Source organism: Pyrgilauda ruficollis, unplaced genomic scaffold (genome assembly GCF_017590135.1).
Source record: "Pyrgilauda ruficollis isolate IOZ18807 unplaced genomic scaffold, ASM1759013v1 scaffold34, whole genome shotgun sequence".
NCBI lineage: Eukaryota > Metazoa > Chordata > Aves > Passeriformes > Passeridae > Pyrgilauda > Pyrgilauda ruficollis.
Genome location: NW_024524822.1, coordinates 1659205 through 1682554, shown reverse-complemented (window position 1 = coordinate 1682554; position 23350 = coordinate 1659205). Strand labels below are relative to the sequence as shown.

General features: G+C 48.3%; 1 protein-coding gene across 2 annotated transcripts in view; it reads right to left on the bottom strand.

Moving 5' to 3' along the window:
- LOC121357547 (discoidin domain-containing receptor 2-like) overlaps positions 1 to 23350 on the bottom strand; it is a 57727-nt gene that overhangs the window by 19325 nt on the left and 15052 nt on the right. The window contains exons 1-7 of one of the 2 annotated variants that reach the window (XM_041474936.1): positions 22680 to 22805; positions 11082 to 11213; positions 6927 to 7029; positions 4642 to 4870; positions 2195 to 2342; positions 1902 to 2007; positions 163 to 349 (exon numbers count right to left, since the gene is read on the bottom strand). In XM_041474936.1, the coding sequence (XP_041330870.1) occupies positions 163 to 349; positions 1902 to 2007; positions 2195 to 2342; positions 4642 to 4870; positions 6927 to 7029; positions 11082 to 11145 (837 nt within the window). In that variant the 5' untranslated portion in view covers positions 11146 to 11213; positions 22680 to 22805. Of the gene's footprint in view, positions 1 to 162; positions 350 to 1901; positions 2008 to 2194; positions 2343 to 4641; positions 4871 to 6926; positions 7030 to 11081; positions 11214 to 22679; positions 22806 to 23350 lie in introns of those variants that run through there. The other variant, XM_041474935.1, reaches the window with a different exon arrangement.

Here is a 23350-nt window from a genome sequence, read left to right as displayed (position 1 = left end):
GGATGGGGCTTGGAGCAACCTGGTCTAGTGGGATGTGTCCCTGCCTGTGGAAGAGGGTGGAGCTTCAAGGTCCCTTCCAACCCATTCAATGCTCCAAAGGGGCAACCTGGGAGCCCCCAGACCCAAAGCCTGTCCCCCGGAGATGGGACCATGCTGAGTTACCTTCATGGAGGTGAAGTTGCGTGGGCGGTCGAACTGGAACTCCATTTCCACCGCGCCCGTGCTGAAGCTCTCGTTCCTCCAGCCCACGTAGTCATAGCCCGGCCACACGCGGTACTGGTGGCTCTGCGTGAAGTCATCCAGCCCCAGCACTCCATCTGTGAGCTGGCCCAGCCCTCCATACAGGTGCCTGGCCAGGGAGAACCAACAGTCAGCCAGAGCTCCAGTGGGAAACCACATGCATCTTTCAACTGGTACCAGCAAAACTTTCATTTTCCTGCTCTTGACCCATCCTGGACAAGAACTCGCTCACTGTTCTGATGCAGCACCACCTTGGTGCTGTTTGGGCTGGGATTTTACCATCATTCCCAGCTTGAGAAAAGGCAGAAGTTTTTGCACTGCTGTGAAGGACCAACAGAGCTACAGGCACAGCCTCTGGAGAACAAAAACACTCAGGAAAATGACACTGTGTGTTCTGCCAACAGAGCTGGAGCTGCAGCATCTCACCATGCATGGCAGGAACACTGCTCCAGCCTCTGCTGGGGGAACCTGTGGGGAACATCCTGCAGGCAGGCACAGAAAGGCAGGAAAGTGGGAAGTGAGACCATGGGCAGCTCATGAGCACAGCCCAGCCTAACCAGAATCATTTCTGGCATTGTTCCTAAGAGAAGAGTGTTATTGGCTCTTTTCAAGGCTGATTGGACTCTTTGCCAGGACCCTGCCTCACCCCACTGCTATGTGAGTGTGCAGAGCCCCTCATACACTTTCCCAACACTGTTCCAGAGTAGAAGATCCCAGTGTGGCACAATTCTGACCCCCTCTGCAAGTCCTTGGCTCTGCAAGTCCACCCCAGGTGAGCCCTCCTGTCACTAGAGCACAGGTACAGGTGCCTTTGAACTGCAAGCCAGGATTAACAGCTGGAAGAGGCAGATTCCTACCAGTCAGGCACATGAACTAGAGGTTAAGTAATTTCAGAGTCCTGGCTTAGCAAGTTGGGTTTTGTGCCTACATCTGCAGCTCCCTGACACTCTCCAGTAGACCCAGGTTCCTAAGATAGTGCTGGACAGCTGCATGCAACACCTATTCTGTACATAAAAACCTTTTCTTTAAAACATTTAAAACTACTGTGCCAGCCCAGTTTGAAACCATCAGATATTAATATATCAAGACATTGTTACCCAGCATCTTCCAACATCCTACAAGCATGAAGAAGTGTTTGGGTGTTGCCATAAGGTAGGAAAATGATAAAGAAAGGCTTCATAAAATCAAGCCTGCTGTCCTTGTCAGGCTAGGCCTTTGTAAGCACCTATGTGAAAGCAATCTTAGTGAGAGCAGTTCATTAGCATAACAATCTATTCCTGGGTGAAAAACAACTAGTACCTGTATAAACTGGTTTTACACTGTTAGATAGAAAAATGGAAACCATCTCTCACAAACAACTTTTCCTGCACATACACCCCGAGGGTTTGAGTGACCAATTAATACACAATAACAATACTGACCAATTGTTACTGACCAATAAGTAATTGGCAAGAAAGCTCCTGACCAATGGGAGTCACACACAAGGTCTGTAAAACTGTATAAAAAGGAGTTCTGTGAATAAAGAATGGGTTTTTTCCAACATGAAAAACATGGAGCCCCATGTGATTTATTCCAATATTTGGGATACAAGGCACCAGTCACAGGGTGAGTAGGAAAGAATTTGCACAATGACAGAGAGAGAACAGGACAACTTCTCCCACCTGCGTTCCTGGTAGCCGTCGTAGGTCGAATCATTCAGATAAACAATGGGGAAGCCAGGAGCTGCTATTGTCCCTCCTTCAGGGATGCTGTAGGATGCCAAACCATCTGAAAAAGAAGGCCATGCACCTCAGAAATGCAGCAAGCAGCCTCCCATCTCCTGTGCCCATGTGACATTTTTATACGTGACACAGACCAACAGCAGCAGTTCCAGGGATTCCTCTGCACACCTGGGGGTGCAGGGGAGCCCCAGCCAGGGCTGCTCTGCAGTGCCAGGCTGGGGAGGGGCACTCACCGTGCCAGACACAGCCGTAGAGCTCCACCCTCATGCACACAGTCATGGGCGCCTTGGTGACGGGGATGAGGCGCACGAAGCGCGCGATGATGGGCGGCCGCAGGTCCTTCAGCACCACGTCGTAGGTGTCGGTGTTGCCTTCGATCACCTGCAGGAGAAAGAGCCTAAGCTGCAACCTCTCCCTTTTTATTATTGAGGGGATGACACCACAGTCAGGCTAAGAACAATTTATTGCTCAGATAAACTTCAGTCTCAGAGGCCGTGAGGTTTTAAAGGAGCAAGCAGCTGGCCACAGCTCAAAGCAGCCGTAAGTTCTCCATTACAAGACAATATAGAACTTTCTAATCCAATGGACAGTTGCCACAAAGTTTATTTTGCTTTTCTAAGCTATCACCTTTACTTACTTCAACTGCACTGTGGATTTTATCCAGTGGGCTATTATCACATGTACACAGATATGCTTCTACTATAACATCGAAACTCTTAGCTTGCTCTGTACAATTACATTATAAACCTTTCAGCATCTTATCAATACAGTTTCCTACATTATAAACCCTTCAGCATCTTATCAATACAGTTTCTTACTTAAGGCACATTCTTACTTACTATAACTATGTAGTCATAACTATAAAAACATAAGTTTATGATTTTTCTACCTAATGTCTGTGTACTTTATTTTTACATCAATCCAAGCTTCTTCCAAGGCTGCAGATCAAACCCTTCAGTGTCTGTGGAATTTTCTTTCCTTCCATTTCCCACACTCCCTGTTGTGGTGTTGGGCAGCAGAGTGGTGCTCCTGTACCGCCTTGTTTGGGACTGGGGAGTTCCCAGGGGGAACCTGCAGGAGGGAGCTGCTGCTCCTCCTGTGGCTGCTGGGGTGTGAGGGGTGCTGCCATTTCACCTCCTGCCCACTGCAGACCTCTCCAGGCAGCACTGAGGGAGAAGAGAGAAGCAGGTGGGGGTGAAGGTGTGAGTGGATGTTGTAGAGAGTTCCAGTTATGGGACGAAACCCCTTCCTTCAAGGCATCCATGGGTTCCAGCAACAGGAACCGAGCTTGCCCTCATCACCTGGTGGGGGGTCCTGATGTCCTTTCTCCACAAGCCAACACAATTCCAGAGGTGCTGCAGTGTTTGGTGCTGCACAGGAGGCATCTTGGACTGAGATGTTCAGCATCATCCCAGCCACCCTCTCCTGCTGCAGTGCAGTGACAGGCAGGGACCTTCACTCTTCCCCTCACTGCCACCATTGTCCTGGGAACGCTCCACTGTTTATTTTGACTTCCCCTCCCATCCCACAAACACAGCTTTTGTAGCACACACTAAAATGTGAGGGATGGGCAATATAATGGTAATGGCAAACAGCTGATCAAAGGTTTGGGTGAGCAAATAATTCATTAACAAGATAAAAGCTGTTACCAAATACTGCACTGCAGACCCTGCTGGAACTTCCAAAGCATCCACAGTGCAAGGAAACATCACCTCACCTGGTATCTCTCTAGTCTGGCTTAGATCTTCAGGCTCCACAAGGCAGCCTGAGGCACGCTGGCCAGGTCAGACAGCTGCAGGTGAGTGTCCCAGGGGAAGTTTAACAAAGGTTATGAACACAGGTCCACCTCTGTGCTCAGGTCTGGAGACAGCATGAGACAACTGTGGTGAGCAGGGAAGCCTCTGAGTGTGGGCTCAGCACATTTCCTACTCCCTAAACTCCTTCCTTCTCAACATCCATACACCAAACACCCTGCCTGCTATCACACACCCAGAAACTCCTTAATTCCCTGACACCGCCTCCAACTTTAAATCCCAAAGCAGGCATCTGCTTGGCAGCTTCCAATTTAGAAACAAGTGTCTAAGAGAAGGACACCCATGTGATGTCTGGGACTTGCACAGAAAGGTACTGAAGAGACACAGTTCTCCTGGTTTGGGTGATCAGGTCAAGAGAGGTGGACAAAGGAAGAAAATTTCAAACATCCCCTCAGAAAAAAGCACCCTTGCACCAGCTCCACAGTAGAAGAGCTGAGAATCCTGCCCATCTTCTGAGAGGACCAAAGGAGGTGATGCACCTCGTGTAGCATCTCCACTTCCTGCAGCTGCTGTTCTTGAGAATGCCCTTACTCAGGGCCAGAAAACCCTAAGTGTGTGACAAACCCAGCAGCAGTTTCCAGTCCTGGCCACTGCTGACCCCAGTGCTCCCCACATCAGGAACAATGCAGTGCTGCTGGATGAGACCAGATGATGCACAGCAAGCACAGAACTGAGGCAGAACATGCTGCTCCAGCAGAGCCAGGATGGAGTAGGATGCACTAATGTCTCAGGATGTAAGATGTAGCTGGGGGTGTATACATTTTCCATTTCAAGGGAGGCTCCTGCCTTCCTTAGGAGACACCTGTCTTTTCAAACCAGACAATTAAGCAGGATGAGGAGGATGTGCCCTGCAGCCCCGGGCTCACCCTCCCTCCCTGGCGGTTCCTCCAGGAGATCCAGCGCTCCCCGTTCCGGCTGTAGTCGATGCGGTACGCGCGGGCAAACTCCTTGCCCGTGGCGCGGGCGTGCCGGCCCTGGGTGCCCACCAGGGTGATGAAGAACAGCTTGTGCAGGTCAATCTGCAGGAACTGCACATCTTCAGGCTCCAGCAAACCAGCTGGGCACCAGGCTCCATCCCCCTCTTCCCTCTGTAACCTGAGGGGAAAAATCAACGCATTAAAAAGAGTCCTATTTCCAGTGATTAATTGAGGGAACGCGCGGAACTTGAGGATTGGGAGGAAGCAACAAAACAAGCAGTGGCTACCAAATACCTCTGCCCTTTGGGATGATGGCCAGCTGAGACTCAAATCCTACAGGTTTGCCCTATACAAAACAGCTTCTCAGTCCCAGATATCTTTCATTTACTACTTGTAGTATTTTTTTCCCCAGACATGAATTTCCACTTTGATCAGAAACAACCCTGCTGCTCAGTAGGGAACTGCTGGCTGCTCTGTAGCACCTTGCTGCTCAAGTGCATCCTCACTGCTCCTAAACCCCACATGGTAAGGCCTGAACTTCTGCTTGACCACCTCCTGCAGCTCTACAAAGCTCAAAGATGAGCCATTTTAAAAATACATTTTAGCAAGAAAAGATCTGTTTGCAATTATTCTGGGTCATTTCAATGCATATTTCACATTTCCTCAGTCATCAGAGCTGCTGGTGTAGGGTGCTGCTAGGAGAGTGGGGGGAAGGTCTCTGCTCCTAACCTGAAAATTGTGAGAGCTGTAGTTGTGACAAATTTATCTGCACACCAAAAATGTGTGGGTTTTTTAGCAACAGGGATTTCTCAGCCAACAGCAAGCTCTTGGCTTTCAGACAGCGACCCCACCTCCAACTGATGGGATCAGTGAGGGCATCAGGGAAGGTGGTACCCAGGAGGAGACACTGAAGGTCAAGGCTCAGGCCAGAGAAGATTTTAATCTCTGGCTGGTCAGCTATTTGTGCAAGACTTTCTTACACTGGAATAACAAGTAAAGCTCTAAAAAAGGCAGGAAGGGTGACTGAAGTGACAGGAACAGACATCTGCATGGGACAGCTCTGACCTCTAACCACATGAGGTCAGCTTCATGCCTTCACCTGTGGACATCCAGCAAGGAGAGGATGCTAACAGATGGCAAGTGGTGCCCAAAGTGTTTGCAGCACTAGACATAAGCCACACTCAGAGGAAAAATCTCCCAGCTTTCAGACCCACAGGCCTGCTCAAACACTATTAAAACACAGCACACAGCATCACTGCTCTACCACAGACTAAGAAAAAATAATATTTGAACACTAGGAGAATTTTATGATTCTGGAGTGCCTGAATTAATCACAAAAATATTATTATCATAATCAACCTGAAATTTCTGTCTGACTTGCACCAAAGCTGTTGGAATGTTTGATATCACCACTACAAATCATTCCAAGGAAACTCACATTTGCAACTCTTTTGTGAATCATCAGTTAACAGCTTTGAGAGGCTGTTGGAATGTTTGATATCACCACTACAAATCATTCCAAGGAAACTCACATTTGCAACTCTTTTTGTGACTCATCAGTTAACAGCTTTGAGAGAAATAAAATGACCAAAAAAATGAAAAGCTTATAATAAAAACTGTAGGTCTCCTTGACAGTACAGAAAATAACTTAGCTGCTTGCTTAACAATTCCTTAACTCTGTATTTCCAAGGTTTTTGAGACAGAGTGAGCACAGTCCATTTCCTCAAAAGGATGCTGTTGAAAAGTTCATCCTTGTAAAGGATTTCCTATGATTTAGTTTAACGCACTCCACAAGAATCCCAGGGGCCTTGTCCCTGGCTGACCTGTAAATCACAAATCCTTTGGAGATTTATTCACAGAGTGACTGAAAGATGAGGTCAGAGGCAAGCTCTGAGTCTGCAGTCCCATCCCCTGCTCACAGCAGCTCCAAGGCTGCCCTGTGTTCCTAAGGCCTGGTACAGCCAAGTCCCCAAACACTGAGACACCACCACCTCTCTGGGTCCCTCTCTTCATTCTCATGGGGAAGGATTTTTTTTCTCCTTAATATTTAACCAGAATTTCCTGTATCACAGCTGTGACCATTGCCATGGCCTCCTGGCCTTTCACTGTGCACTACCCAGATTGAATACAAAAGCAGCAAACAAGGTTTTAAGAGTGGGGGACCTTCTTCCTCCACCACATATTGGGTATCTAGGGGAAATAATTATTAAATTTGCAGTCAGAGGTGAACCCACCGTGCATACTGGGGCCCTGTGGAGTCGTACCACTGGCTGGAAGCAGTGATGTCCTCATCCCGGATGGTCCCCTCGTGCATCCCCAGGGGGTAACGACAGATGGCTGCAAAGGGCAACACGGGCAAGCAAACAGCAAAGGTCAGCACTCATTCCTCTTACAATCGCCAGGCAAGTTTAATTAAAAGGCTATCATGCCCAGAGAATAAACATGGTAATGCTAAAATGCAAGAGGAATGAAAAAAAAAAAAAAGATTGAATGCAAAAGAGGGCAAGAAAAGTATTAAATATGTCACAGTTATCAAAACTGAAATTATAAGTAATGAACTAGACTAACAGTATCATTCTGCAAAGCCCAGCAAAGCAAAAACTTTACAAAGAAACATTTTAAGAGCATGAAATCCCAAAGCATATTATTGTTGCTGTTGCATGGGCCCATTTTACAATGGCAAGTTATTCATCAATGATGATGTGACATGAAAAGGAAACTTTTATTCAAGATTTTTCTTCTCCTGGAACAAACTGGATGCTTGACTTGTGCTCAAATGGGAACAGTTATTACCTTCACCAGTTCAGATACAGGGGAGAAGTTAAACATCTATTACAGATGACAGTCATGCAAGCAGCTGCTCTGTCCTGTCACTGCAGGCTGGAGTTCCCATCTGACCCTGAGCCCCTGCCCATCCATCCTGCCTCATCCCAGCCTGCTCCTGCCTCCAGCCTCAACTGGAGCCAGCATTTCTCCCCAGCTTGGGAATGCTCTCAAACCTGGTGCCTCCAGGGAGCACAGACACACCTGGCTCAAGCCGTGGATCTCCAAAAGCTCCCCACACCGGTACCCTGCAGACACAGCTGACAAATCCTAGCTGGCTTCAAGGCTCTCTCTCCTGACAGAAGTTTTTAAACATGTCCTGGAATATTAGAGATGTTTGGGAAAACTCGAAATGTGAATGCATTCACTGGCAGCCACACTGCTGCAGCCACAGGAGCAGTTCTGGCTGCCCCTCCCTCAGGCAGGGCTGCCCTGGGTGTCCTCCTGGGTTCCCAAAATCCCAGGATGGGCTGGGTTGGAAGGGACCTTGGAGATGATCTCCTGCCACCCTCTACCAAACCTGGATACAGCTCAACAGGAGCTGCACTTTAAGGATCCTTGTGGGTCCCTTCCAACTCAGGAAATTCTGGGATTCCATGAAATCCATTCAGCAGGTTCAGAAGCTACAAGACAAGACAGAGGGATGAAAACCACCTTGCTGTTATCACTACACAGAATAAAGCAGCTCAGGCTGAATCACTGTCTGACAGATCTGATGTAGAAATGTTTGCAAACAGAGGGTGGGGCTTCAATAGGATTTGCCTGCAGCTGTTAGGCACTGTACCAGTGAATGTGTGATGTGCTAAGCATTCCTAAATCATTGGGTAAAGGAGATGGCTGGTGAGGTGACAACATTTGCTAATGACATCAGGTTATTCAATATTAAAAATAGTTAATATTTTAAATATCAATATTTTTATATTAATAAATACTATATATTAATAAATATTAATAATATTGTTTTAATATTAATTTAATATTTTTTAGAATTGGGAATATTTTTAAAATGTGGGAATACCTATAAAACAAACTAGAATTAGCATTACAGCACTGCCTGTATTCATGGTCAGATGCCAGGCAGATAAGGAATAGAGCTCTTGCTCCATCATCGAAAGGCAGAGAAAGCTACACAGATGATGAAGTAAAGATCTGCAGCCTCACCTTTGCAAAAGGGATTATTGAAGTATGACAAAGATAATTTATATTGAACAATAGATATTCTTGCTGTCTCTCAGAACACCAGAACCAGGATGCACCAAAAGGTCAGGTAGGAGAGTTCAAAAATAGAATATAAATCCTTAACCTATTAAACACTCCAATGCCACAGTTTCCCATGAGCTCAAAAAACCAGCTGAAGAAACTCACAGCCACCACAAGCAAATAAATACCCAAGCAGTGGGTATTTATTTATGCAGCTCTGGAAGCTGCAGTGAGCTAAGGGTATCCCTGGGGTAAAGCTCTGCTGTGTGCCAGCCCATCCAGAGGGATGGGGCCAGGCCACTGAGCTGGGGGGGCCCTGGTATCACCCACAACATTCAGCCTGGGGTGCTCAAGGGGCCTGAATTCCCTGGAGGAAACTGGTGTCTGCTGGCATCCAGAACAATGTGCCTGCTGAAAGCCAACCAGGAGTCCCAGCTTGTGCTCTCACACTGCACAATCAGGTTATCTGGGGAGCCAAACCAGCCTTGGCTGTCTTCACTCTCACCTGTCCCACCACAGACCAGTACACCCTGATCTGATGCTGAGCTATGGGTAAATGCACAGAGATGTTCCAAACGGGTGGGGTCAGCATCTGAGAGCAGAAAGTCCTTTTTGTGCTCCTATGTGGTCACACCTCATTTAAAGGTCAGACACACACTGGCCTGCAATGCCAGATGGAGAGCTACTTGGGAAGGACTCTGGGGGACTGAGTCTTTGTGCAACCCTGCACAAAACCCATTTGTTCCCAACCCCAGGGCTGGCAGCAGAACCCAGAGTGTTCTTGGCATTAAGGGATGCACTCCGAGGGTGGCCACAGCTCTCACCAAAACCAGCAGCATGAGGCTCTCACCAAATGCACCTATTTTGAGCAAAACTATCCTGGGTTCTGTTTAGGTGCCACCAGGACCCTTTACTAGGCACTCAGGTGACCCTGGGGCTCACAGAAGTGGCCCAGCTCATCTGTCAGGAAGGTCAAACACCAGCTGCAAGACAAGAGACTCACCAGGACCCTGCTGCACAGTCTGAAATCACCCCCAAAGCAGCCCCTGTGGGTTGTAAGGCAATGCAGGACATGCTTCAGGCTGCTCCTCAGCAGACCAGCAGGTCAGGATAACCCATGGAGCCTGTGGCATCAGAGCCAGGAGCACTAGCTGGGCCAAAGTGCTGGAATCTGTCTGGGAAGAGCAGGGCCAGCCCCAGGCAGAGGTACCAGAGCAGCTGGGGGAGCTGAGGAAGCAAAGCTGCCTGAGGATGTCACAGGCAAAGCTGAGAAGAGTGAGGGGTTATTTCTTGATGGAAGATTCCTGCAGGAGGTGGGACCACAGACCTGTGCTCAGAACCCAGCCACCTCCCTGGAGCTGGTGTGGAAGAGCTTTTCCTGCACCAACCACCATCAAAAGGAACCTGCATGGGGCTGACCCTGCTGCCTTCCCTCTCTTCTGTGAGGTTTGACACCAGAAGCAGACGGCAGCCCCAGTCCCACGCTGGGTGTGTGGTGCAGGGAATGCTGTGCTACAGGGAGCACAGGAATGCTGCTGAGCTCCCACACAACCCTCACTTCACTTCTGGCTGCTTGCAGCACAACCTCAAACCTCTGCAAACATCCACAGGCCAGAGCAGGGTCAGAGCCAGCCACAAAGGGCTCCAAACAAACAGAGCCAGCCCCAGCAGAGCCAGCACAGGCCCTCAGGGTAGCACTGCTGCCTCACCACACCTTCAGCCAAGCTGGAAAAGGATTAAACTCATTTGTTTCACAGACTGTCTCCAGGTCAAAACACCTCATTACAGGAATTTTTGCAACACATTGCAGACCATTATCTTACTCATCGCCATCATGCCTGTATCCTGCCAAATGCTGTAGGATAAGAGATCCTGCCCTCCACAGGGACTCAGGCTCATATCCCTATTTCCACCCTATCTTTGTGCCAGGTAAGGTTTACATCTGTCCTTCCACACTTCTCTCTCCAGAATGCCCCTTGCTGGCTGGACAGCTGCAGCTGATGCTTTGTTAACTGGAAATTTGTTTTCCACAGCGAGCACAGAACCTCTGAGCTAGTCTGGAGCGAGGTTTGCTCTGCAGGCCACATAGCCAAAGTGATGGAGAGATATTCAGAGCCCAAGACAGGCCTGGGTGGGCAGAGAAAGGAGGATGTCCATGTGCCTGGGCCTTCCTCAGATTGGCAGGAGTGTCCCACTCCAGCACAGCTGCCCAGGAATATCTCAGTCCAGAGGACATTTGGGAAATATGTCAGTGATTATCTCCACATGCAGCCTTCACACTCAATCCCCCCAAGAGGCAAAGAAAGGAGAGAAGGAGCACACAGAAGGTGGGAGATGAGTCCTCTCCCAGCCTGGCAGCTCCCTACCAGGGTTGACTTCGGTGCCAGAGGGCTCAGGCAGGGAGGCCAGCAGCAGCATGCAGAAGATCATGGTAGCAACTGGAGGTGCTGCACAGGGTCAGACGAGTCCTTCAAAGGCAGCAGCTGCCATCTACATCTCTGAAAGACAAAGCAAAGAGAGAGGATGAGTCCTCCAGAGACAGGACTGCTCTGTGCTGCAGGGCTGCTCTGTGTCATTGCCTCGTGACAGGCTGGGCAATCTTCCCTGCCTTCAAGAGTGCCTTTGACCTCAGCCCTGCTCTGCTCATCACCAGATCAGAGGCTCAGAGAGGAACCAATGATCACTTACTTGACTGTCTACACCACCCCTAAAGCTCCCAGTGCAATCCATCTTCCAGGCCCTCAGCTGCCATGACTCCTGGGTGGATGGATGCACCCTTTTAACTGCAATTAAGCAAGTCCAGTGCAAAGTAATCTCTCCCTCATCAATACTTCACTTTCCTTACTAAATTAACAAACAGCGAAACTGCAGCTACAAATGAACCTAGGCAGTCCAACCAGGCTCCCCAGTAGGCTTTATCCACCTAAACCTTGGCACCAAGTAGCCAAGCGGGCACCTTGGAACTTGCCACACAGCTTTAAGATAAAGGTCCAGAGCAGGGTGAAAATAATCTCTCCCTGCACATCCACACTGCTGCCAAAAGTGCATGTGCACTCACACAGGTAAGCACACTTCATTTCCTGTTTGGAAACAAGGAAAATAGCAAAGGCCTAAACATTGGCAATTTCATTGAAAAGCCACGATAACACCTAAAGGAACAGGAGGTCAGATCAGCAGTTATGTGAATTCTTTGTGCCCACATTCACTCCCAAGAGCCATGGGAGGCTCCATCCTGGAGGATAATTTTACAGAAGGCAGGTTAGAGGCTATGTCTCATAATGGAATGCCAGGAGAAAAGAAAACAGAACAAATCAATAAATGTAAAGTTGCCAGGACACGAAGCTGTTTGCTCAAGAATCCTCAAAGTTTTAGTAAAAAGGCAACACTGAATGTTGGGATTTGTTAGTGAAGGAGGAGAGGCTATAAAACGGCCCACCATTGTGCCAATGCATGCATGCATGCAGGAGCATCAGATGCCATTAGCTCAGAGATTGGTAACAAAAGCCTCTTTTTTCAGCCAACATAACTAAACTGTACAAGTCACAGCCCTGAGCTGCCGTGGATACCCAAGGAACACAGTTCCTTAAATCCAAAGGTAAAACCTTTGGCTTGGGAAATCCCCCAGCTGCAGATTGCTGGATGCCCAGAAGCTAAATCAGGGTTAGAATCACTGGAGCTTGCCCTGTTTTTATTCTCTTTCCTAAGGATAAGCTACTGGCCATTGTCCCTGCTGGATTCCATCAGAAAAGATGGCTCTGAGCCTGAAAAACAACTGAGGGCCTTCTTGGGAAGAGAGCCAAACACACAAGCAGGAGGGGGAGCTAATGCTGGGTGGCTGTGCCTTGCTGTGCCCAGCCAGGCAACCAAAAAACACCTTAACATCACCAGGTCCCTCCTGCTTCAGCCTGCTCCTGGCTCCTACACGAGCACCCAGCCAGGGCTGGGAAGGGGCTGTGATCCCACAGCATCCCCTGTGGTGAGCCTGCAAAAGCAAAGCACAAGCCCAGACCTCAGCAGGAGAGTCTTGCAACCACAGAAGAGGTTTTGACCAAGCACTCTGCAGCTGCTTGTGCATCCCAGGCCATCCTTTCCCCCTGGAATGGAAGGAGGTAATTGCTGATGAAAACACATCAATTCCCACCATCCCAGGGCAGACTGCAACTCCCACAGAGAAGAGACTTTTTGCACTCAACTGCAGGGAGACTTTGTAGAGAAGTTTTGGGGTGGAGTTTGAAGACAGACTTGGTGGGTGTAAATTTATGCAGGTGATTTGCTAAGGTGTCCTGGGAGCTCCCAAAGCAGGACCTGCTAAGGAAACTGCAGAGAATTCAGCACTGAGGGAGACAGTCCTGTGGCAGGACCTGAGAAAGGGACATGTCACCAACACCAAGGCTTTGAGACACTTTTCTGCAGCAGATGATGGGAACTCAGCAGAGACCTGTCTGGTGGTGCCCTGGCCATGACCCAGATCAGCTGCACCACAGGGGCAGATCCTTCACTGTGGGTGCCTGAGCTGAACCAGCCACTTGTTGGATTAAGGTTTTTTTGACCTAGAGATGGGGCAACTGAGAGGTGTTTTAAAATTTCTATTCTATTTTTAGTCTCATGTGAAGGGTGATACAATACAGATGTTATAAGTCACGCTATAACAATTAGAAGTTAATTATTTTGCAATTATATTATAGACATTTCTTAACCTATCAGTTTTAATCACACTATGCTATAAATACCTTAAAACTAATAATTTAAAATTACCCCTACTAGTTAGTCCTACTACAATACATCTTTCATAGTTCTATTTCTCTAAAGTATATAGTCTTATTTACAAAACCACCCTTTGAAACTTGTTTCTAGTTCCATTTCTCTCTCAACAGTATCTGTCTTATTCTATAGTATTTCTAAGTTAATATTTCATATCTCAAAGTCTACATACAAACACATACTATGTAAACTTTCTATCAAGTTTTAAGAATTTTCTACTATTTCATTTCCCACAGCCACTGACTAGAGCTTGTTGAGGAGGCCCTGGAAGGAGAACAGCAGCTTGGAGATGTGTCCCAGGTGACTTCTGAGCTGCATGTTCAAAAGCTGCCAACAAGGAGCCCTCAAATGGCCAATGACACCACACACAGACTGCACACCCTCATCCTCCCTCCAGAGCCTGGCAAACTGTGTGAGCTTCAAGACTCAGGCTGGCTCCACCAAAGCACGCAGGGATTTCTCTCTAACATAAGGAAAAAGTGGAAGGATGGCTGGAAAGCACTGACATAGGGACTGTGGTTAGGTTGAGGGCCCAAGCCCCACTGCTGGAACAAGAAAGAAATGAGAGCAGCCCCTGACACCAGCAAGTGTTCAAATGCCTCTGTTTCCCATCTGGTCCAAAAGCCCAGCAAAGGAGGATCAAGAGCTTGGCATCATCCATCCTCTGCCATCAGCACAGCACTCACAGCCCAGCTGGGATGGGCTGCAGGCACTGCGAGGGGCTCACCTTGAGACTTTACAGGAGGACTTTCCTTTGATAACAGAATAGTTGTGCTGTGTTCTTCCCTGTTCTCTCAAAATGACAACAGCCACCAGTGTCACAGCAACTGAATAAATGCACCACAAACAGCTCCATTATCTCATCTGAACAAGCACCATAAGCTAAGTGTCCATTTGTCTTATGACACCTTTTGTACTGCCACAGAGCCAGTCACATCATCACCACATTCAGGTGGTTAAATAAGAATGTACAATATCAGGAGGAAAGAAGGAATGAGGTGTGGGGACAAGGGAAGTCACACAGAAATGCCCAAGCACCATTTCAGCTCCTGCCACCCGGCCAGCAACCAGCACTGGAGAAAAGGTACAAACTGGAGGGCACAGACAGGTGTAGGTGCCACCCTGAGAACCAGGGGCTTCTCAGGACTTGATGGGCACATGGACCTCATCAGGTTCACAAAAATAGCATGGTTCAGGGGAACTGCAAGCCAGAATTGGAAGATGTGGCCATAGAGGCCAGTCTGGCCTCCAGGAGAGGAAAGGGAAGCTCCAGAGCTGATCTAGAGCTCACCTGTCAGCAGCTCTGTGCCTACAAAAGCTGGCTTTGAATTGGGCCCTTGCCTAAAGGGTATCCAAGACAAGCAGGATGAATCCTCTCTGGATGCATCTCCATTGCTGGCAGAAGAAAAGACTGGTCTGGACTAGTCCTGTCTCCCCCAGTTTGGTACCATGAATTCTCACCTTTGTGTGTGGCACAGGTGAACTATTTCCAGCAGTGCAGCCCTGCACAGGCACCTCAGCAGCTGGTTCAGGCTCTGCTGGGTTTGTTTTTCCCACCACATGTGGTTCCCAGGGCTGGATCACCCAAGTGCCTGTCATGTCAGTGAGTCCTGGGAGAAGTGAGGTACAGAGGGAGCAAACAATGCCAGTTCCCAGCCCTCAGTGCCCTCCAGCCGCGGCAGTGCCAAGCAGGGTCAGCAAGAGCGGTTTTCACCCCCCAGAGGGTGAAACGTTTTGAAGGAGGTTCAGCCCCACTCAGGAGCTCCAGCTGCAGAAATCACTGTTTGAAGAACTACTGATGTTGGTTGGTGCTGAGTCTCAATCTCATCCAAGAGTGGATTGGATTCCCAAATTGCACACTTCCCAGAGCTAGGACACACTGGAATTACTACTAAATACAACCCTCTGTACAAACTGCTTGGGAATCATCTTACTAAGGACTTTTTCTGTGTAAATGGCTCAATACTTTTCTTTCAGCTGCATTAGTCCTTTGCTGTACTCATGCCTATCTTCCCACCCCACCCACACATACACACCAAGTGCCAAAACTACAGCACAAGCCTGAAACCAGTAAAAACAGGATTAGCAATATCCTCTGAGAGGCAAGAAAGTGTTAAAACTCTGTTCCCAGGCCCGACTGGATCAAGTTGCTAATTGCTAACAGCTGGCTGCAGGAGAATAAAATCCTGTTACAATCATTGGGAGAGTGGAAAAAAAATCTACTTGTTGAAAAACTCACCAAGAAATGCAAAAGAGGGCACTTTTCCCCAATAAACCCAGCAGATACCATGCCTGAAAAGCCAGTCCATGCCTCCACAGAGGAGCAGCTGGCTGTGACCCAGGGCACAGCAAAGGCTCAGCAAGCACAGGAGGGAGCTGTTCTTCAGTGATGTGCATGAGGAAGGTGGGACTTGGAGCTCCTCCAGGCCCTGTTCTCCCTCCAGAGATCCATTACAGAGGTCTGGCATGTTTGCAAGCCTCTCTAGATCCCAACTGAAACAGGAATTTGTTTTAACTGGTTCCTCTGCAGATCATTACCCCAGAGAGGGACCTGAGGGTTTGCTGCAGGAATCCCAGATGCCCAGAGCCACACCAAGAAACTCCACAAGACACAGAGTGTATCACACACAGAGCTCTGTGTACAACAGGAGGGGCTATCCTGAATCAAAGCATCCTCAGAAGAGGTCCAGGAACAATCAGGAGGAGTGGATGGCATGTCTTAGTATTCCTAAAGGAATTCAATGGGGAAGAAGCAAAGCTAATAATTGGGGCAATATCTGATGCTTGAAGAAATAAGAGGCTGGGAAGTGTGATTTCCATCTTTCTGGCTCCAAAACAATGGTAGAGCTTTTCTCTTTGCCTCAGAGTTAATCTGAGAGACCTCAGCCCCAGCAGCCTTCCCCAGGAGCACATGCAGCTCTGGTTTGGACCAAACAGAATTTGGTGATGAAAACGCTTAGCAGAAATAATTCGGATCACTTTTTTAAATGTTCTGCTTAGCTTACAATTCAAATACTGGCACAAGACTGAAAAAACAGAGCAGGGCTGCTGGCCAGAGAACATGGCCACCAACTCCAACAGAACTGCTGGAGGATGAAGGATGGACCAAGCCATGGTGCTTGTGCAGGAGCCCTGTGAAAATTAGGCAACAAATTTCCCCTCAGGTGAGCTCTGAGTGTGGTTCTCTCCCTGGATTCAATCAACCAGGCAGCAGTGGAAAGGTCTCTACATGACACGTGGATGGCACCTGGACAAACCAAATGCCAAAAGTGACACCAAAAATCATTGTGTCAGAGTGACAGGGGAGCTGGGCAGGGCCAGCAAGACTCTGGCATGAAGTGCAAGGCTGCCACAGGAGATTTGGGACTTAGGCACCAACAGAGATGGTCAGAAAGAGGAGAAACCCATTGCAGTGTTTGCAACACAGACATTGGGCAGAAATAGTTTCACCTCTAAGTGATGTCCAGAGCAGCAACAACGCTGGACAGATAAAAGCAAACAGATTTTAGGTGAAGGCTTGGGTTAATTAAGACACATGTGAGAAATAAGTCACAGGAACAGGGAATTGAGACAGGAATAGGCTCCAGCATCATCTTTGAGGTGGCATTGGGAGACCTGTCACAAGAGACATGAGTGTGGGACCAAAAGGACAACATTCAGGAGTGGCACTTGGGGTGGGGACAGGGACACCGCAGAGCTGAGTCTGAGGCAGTGGCAGAAGAATGGGAACACCAAGGACTGGGTGTACTTTGTGGTCACCCTCTTGAGAGGGGGGAATAGGCCTGCCCTGAGGCTGAGGAGGGTTTGAGCCTTGTTTTCCATGTTGTAGCCAAACATCTTAATGGGGTTATGAAGAAAGTGACACCTCACTCCTGCTAGATTTTAGGAGAAAAACAGCATTGCAGTCACCCACAGCGGAGCATGTAACACAGGGAGGAACTTCTGCCCATGGACTCAAACACGAGGCAGTGCCTCACCCACAGTCTGGAGAGATGCTGGAGTTTCTGCACAAGACCAATTAACCCTCCAGCACCTTCCCACTGCCTGTCAGCCAGTCCTACAGGAGTGGGGTGTCCTCAGTTTGTGAAATTGCCCAGAGCATTTCTGTCACAAAACCAGACTTGGGGATAAATGATCATGCATTAAATGTCATTTAATCCATCCATGTAACAAGGCCAAAATTAGAAACCATTAGAAAGGTAAGGCCAAAGATAAAGAAAAGCAAATTCACTGCACCACAAGGTGGGTTTTAGCTCAGCTAAGCCAAAACCAAAGCTTCCCCGCCCCAACCCAGGGCACAGGAACTCTGTGCTCATCTCAACCAAGGAACCTGGAAGCTCTTCCCACCATCCAGCCACACCTGCCAGGGCTCTGCTCAGGACATGGCCATTCCCCAGGAACCCCCCACCCAGCAGCAGGGGCAGGGGAGCCTCCAGCACACCCTCCAAAATACACATCCCCTCAACTGCAGAGGCTCCAGTACCACTGTGTCTGTAGGACAGAAGTGGCAGGAAAACAAACTGCACAAACCAGCAGTTCCAAGTACCTCCCTTGTCCCTGCCCAAGCAGCAGTGTCTCTTACTGTCCCCTTCCAGAGCTTACTTCCCACCCTGACAGGCCCAAGGAGCACTCAGCACATTGACATTTTCACTGTTCCTTAACACTGGCATCTCTCTCCAGCTTTTTTTTTTTTTTTTAACAATCCTTAAAATACATCAACTAAAAGTCAGCAACAGTTCTCTCAAGACCTGCAATCTTCCACTGCAAAGTCTCACATAGCAACCAGCCCCACGACATGTTAACCACAGAGATGACAGATGGGGTATTAAGAGCACTCAATCTAAACCACCTTCCTCCCTCCCCGTTCTCAGGGGGCTCCAACATAACCTTTTACTTAACTGTGCTCTAACGTGCACTCAGGAGGAGATCAGGTTGCTGAGTTGCAGAATTATTTGGGCTGGAGGAGATCCCCAGGAGAGCATCTAATCCCAGCTCCCACTCCAAGCAGGGTTAGCACCAATTTCAGAGCAGCCTGCACGGGGCTTTGTCCAGCTGTGTCTTAAAAGCCCCCAAGGATGGAGGCTCCCCCCACCTCTCTGGACAGCCTCTCCCACTGCTCAGCTGTCTGAAGAAGGAAAACTTTATCCCTCTTTATCCCAAGGCAGAAACTCCTGTTATCTCATCTGACAAGCACTGTCAATCCTCCTGCTATGCACCTCCTTGATAATCTGCTTTTGGGTATTCCAGAGCCTCCTCTAGCCCCAGCTGACCCCCCTGACTCCACCAGCCTGCTCAGGGAACCAAGATTCAGTAATAATTCACTTAATAGTTGCTCCCAAGCTTCTCCCTGGAGAGGCAGAGGCTCCCTCCAGGTGGTGAGGCAGCTCCAGTCAGATTTTGCCATGACTCCCACTGGCTTGTTCACAGGGAAGTTAGGGAATAGCTGAGTTTGCCCCACACTGATGTCAGAGCACAGCTCCTCAGCCTCTGCTTACGGAGTGCAGGGATCACATTCCCACTGGTGACTATTTTTGAGGGGTATCAGGTGGCACTTTCTAAATCAGCTCGTTCAACACAGCACTGACCAGCGACAGGAAGACAGACCCTGGCACAGGGCAAAGGCAGGGCTGGGGATAAGGATCAGAGCCCCCCACAACTGCCCAGTGGGTGTTTCTCAGCTCAGAGCCCAGCAGCAGTGCTGAGGCAAGCAGGAAAGCATGAAGGACATGCCAAGGATCAGCCCCTGCCCAGGGGATCCAACACAGTCCTGCTCCCAAAGCAAAGCCTCTTCTGCCTCCTGGGAGCAGCAGCCTTTGGTCAACAGCAGGATTTCATCCCTCAGGATCCAGGTTTATAATCCCAGTGCAGCTACTCTTGGCAACCAGGGCAAGAAATCTCATTAAACCCACAATTTGAGGTGTTTTTTTTCTTTTTGGACATGATCTGCATTCCATCAGAGCACAGGGATTGCTGAGCATGCTCCTTCTTTAACGTGACAGAGGTTGGTCTCCACTGCCCGCTGGTTACCTGCTCCCTTCTCCATCTTAAAACACTGCTACAACATTTATGTTTTCCCCAACTTCTGGAACTCCTTTGGTCTTCCCAGATTTATTACAAATTGGCAGCCAGGATTCAGAAAGCTGCTTTGCCAATTTGTTTTAAACAAACAGGTTCCAGTTGCTCAAATTTCAAAATACTCTGCAATGTTATCTTGGGTTTAACACCCTCCCTGGTTACCAGTGCAATGGGAGGTATTCCGAGAGATCATCCATCTTCTCCACAAAAATGGAAATGTTTTACTTCTCTGCATTGTTATCAGCAATCAGTTGGGTTTAACCTTTCCCAACAATATAAGCACTGCTGATGAAATTTATTTTGTTTTACAGATATTATTTCTCACTGCCCCATGATATATTTGCTGTGCTTTTTCAGTCATCTTTAGCTTTCCTTATCAACTGCCTACCTTCAAACATACCGACTTTACAGTAACAGGTCCTTATCTACAACCTTTGTTTTGCAAATTGCTCATAGTTGAGCCTATTTAAAAGCTAAAACATGATTACTGGGGGAAGCTCTTTGCAAAACCAGAAGAGAAGCAAACCATTGCATAGAGCTGCACATAGTACCTGAGAAATGCTGATTTTTGCAAGGGTGAAAGCCAAATTCTGAGACAGTTCAGTGAAAATCAAACCAGAAACAGGATTTTGGAACATCTACTAATTGAACTGCCCTTCTAGTCTCTCTCAAATCACCACAAATGCTGATATTATCAAAAGCTACATTTTATGAGTATTGCAATTTCTCTTCATATTTGTAAAAACAAAACTCAGAGCACCTGTAGCTGGCAAAAAGCCCCTGCCCTTTGCCTGAGGAGCACTATGGGCTCTGCTCCAGTGGCACTGAAAAATGTTAATAAAAATGGAGAGCCATGCCCTACAGCCACAGGAAGATACCAGACTCGAAGAAGCTTTTCCAATATCAGAAAGAAGCATAACTTACCATCCTTCACTGCATTCCACAGACTGCAATAACTCCAAATAGCAAATGCAGTGAGTGGGAAGTGCTCCAGCCCTCCCACAGCACCCCAGGAGCCAGAGGGGACAATTCTGGCTGTGACCTCAGTGGGTACCATTTCTCCAGAGGCTGAGCATAATCTCCAGCCAAGGCAGCCCTGTCTGGGTACACACAGCTGTTGCATTTGGCTTCAGCAAACTTTGTTTACGACCCAAAGTGGTTTTAAAGTTTAATTTATGAAGTGCCTGGCAGAGATGGGAGCAGTGAGTGGCAACACTCACACATCACCTGAAACACAGCACCAAGCCTGGAGACTCCAGGGAGGATTTCCAGGCAGCTCCAACCATGCTGCACTGGGTTTGCTATTTACTGGTACAGCATTGCAAGATAAAATTTAACTTCCCATGTACAAAGATGAAGGTACCATTAATTAAACATTCCAACAAAATACTTACCATGACCAGAAACAGCTCAAAGAAGATCTTTGCTTACCACAATGTATCTCAAGTAATCAAAGCAAATGTTCTGCTTATAAACAAAGGAAAAGCCAAGAACAGAAAAAAATCTCGAGCAGGATTTCACAGCTTGGGCAAGGCAGAATGACCAATTCTGATTAAATTTTCTTGAGACAACAAAAAACAGAAGTCCACAGAGATGTAATAATATTTAGCAATTACACACAAGGCAGGTAGCAGTAGGAAAACCATGGTATTGTTTGAGGCAAAGGCAAGAGAAACAGCAAGGCAAGAGATGAGAAAGGAAAAAAGAAACATGTAAAACAGTGATGCCTAAACCAAAAAAAAGGACCCCATTTACCTCTTTTCCGTACTGAAAATGAACTGAAATTAAAAAACAACAAATTAAAACAGAGGAAATGAAATTCCATAGCATACCATGTGCATTGAGCCTCTGGGACATATTGCCACAGAGCAATGTGGGAGTAATTCAATAAAATATTGGAAGTAGATCTCCATAATAAGAACATCTGCGATTCCATTAACAGACTGAAAGCACACTGGAGATAAATCTTCCTCTAGCCAGGCATAAGCAAAGCAGTAACTAATGTGAGCAGAGGGTTATCTCCTGCACGGGCAGGTTATTCCACAGCTGGCTGCACTCAGGCTCTGGGGCTTTCCTGGGCCTGTGATAAGATGGGTGCCTGAGTAGGTGGGCTGTGATCCCAGCCAGTCTGGCAAGCTCTGCCTCTGTGGATAGAGATCACATTTCAGTTTTCAGCAGCTTATTGTGCAGTTGTGCAGCTTCTCAGAGGTGTAAACAACACTACCCACCTACCCACCTTTTTTTTTTTTTTTTTTTTTAAGAGATTATCCTCTGTGACACAAAAAGAGCAGATGAAATTTCAGCCAAACCTATTAAAGAAATACCTGTGGAGCAGTGAGCAACCCTGAACACTCTTGGTGGAAACACAACTATTTTGTAAAGTTCTCAGCACCTGAAAAAAATGGGTTTACTGAGGAAATAAATAAGATTTTATCTGGAGGAGCTGCTACTGGAGAGCCCCATGGTTAACCCTAACAATGAGGATTCTCAGGAGCACCTTCCTGTATACTCATACTCCCATGTTTCAGGGTAAATTGGAGCCCGAGAAAGTTTAACAGTGACCAAAACTGCAGTAGGTGCTTCAGAAGGGGACAGGGTGTGCCTCTCCTCGGGAGAAGAGGTGAGAACACCGGAATGCTCCCCCACAGAACCCGCTGGGGCAGGAGCTGCTAGGGCACAGGAGCACATTCCCTCACTTTCCCACTGCCCACAAGAACTCGCTGCCAGCTCCAGTTTTCCACATCTGTCCCAGCTCAGCTCTGGCACCTCTCAGAGCTCGAACATTGCCCACACCCCCTGAGAGCCCCAGAAACCATTTCTGCCCAGAACCCCAGCCAGGATCACATCTGTGCCCACAGAACACCCTGCGTGTCCCAGAGGTGCCCAGGCACACATCCCTGAGGAGATGCCCACAATTTGGGAACCCTTCTGGAGCTGTGGGAGGGAAAACGGGCTGCAAAGAGCCACCCTCTCCCTGCCAGGCAGAAAAGTCTTCACCGCCCAGCACAAACCTCCTCCACCCTCCCCGCAAGCCTCCAAAGGCTTTATCCCAGGACAGAAACAGGAGAGGAGAGAAGGGAGAGAGCTGACACCAAGCTGAGAGCCAGGTTAAGCGGGAAGGACCCTACCTGCCTCTGCCAGGGCCTGCTGAGCACAGGGAACAACTGCTACGGCTCTTTGGAGCTCCACAGGTTGAGCCAGGCTGTAGTTTCGACATTCCTTGCAACTTTCCACCAGCACACACATGATATGTTCAAACTTGAGTAACTCCTCCCTCCTCCCTCCCTCTGCACACACAGACAGGCCCAGGAGATGGCCCTGCCTCTATCATCCCAGTTCCTATAGCAACTCCTGACCCAGCAGATGGAAACAGAGCTGTTTTCTAGGCAAATCTGCCTTCTTGGATTCCTCTGCTCTTCCCTGCTGTTGGCCCCTCCTTGCTCCAGTGCTCTCCCTGGGGGCTGCTCCGCTGGCACCTGGCCCAGACTTTGCCTGGAGGAAGGCCAAGCTTTGAATTCATTTAGTAAAACCACAACATAAAGCAGCTCTCCTGCTCAGGAAGCAGGGCCCGTGTAGTCCCAGGGGCAGGCCAGGCTGCAGAGCCAGCCTGCACCTTCTGGTTGAGCACAGCTGCCCGCGCTCGGCAGGAGGATCCCGGCAGGAACATCACCACTGCTCATCCTCATCCTCCCCCAGCCTGTGCCATCCACCAGGAAAGGTAAAAAGAGACAGAACTAGTTACTTATTAGCAAGTCCAACAGAATTATTATAACCCCAGGCACTTCTCAGACATTTGGAC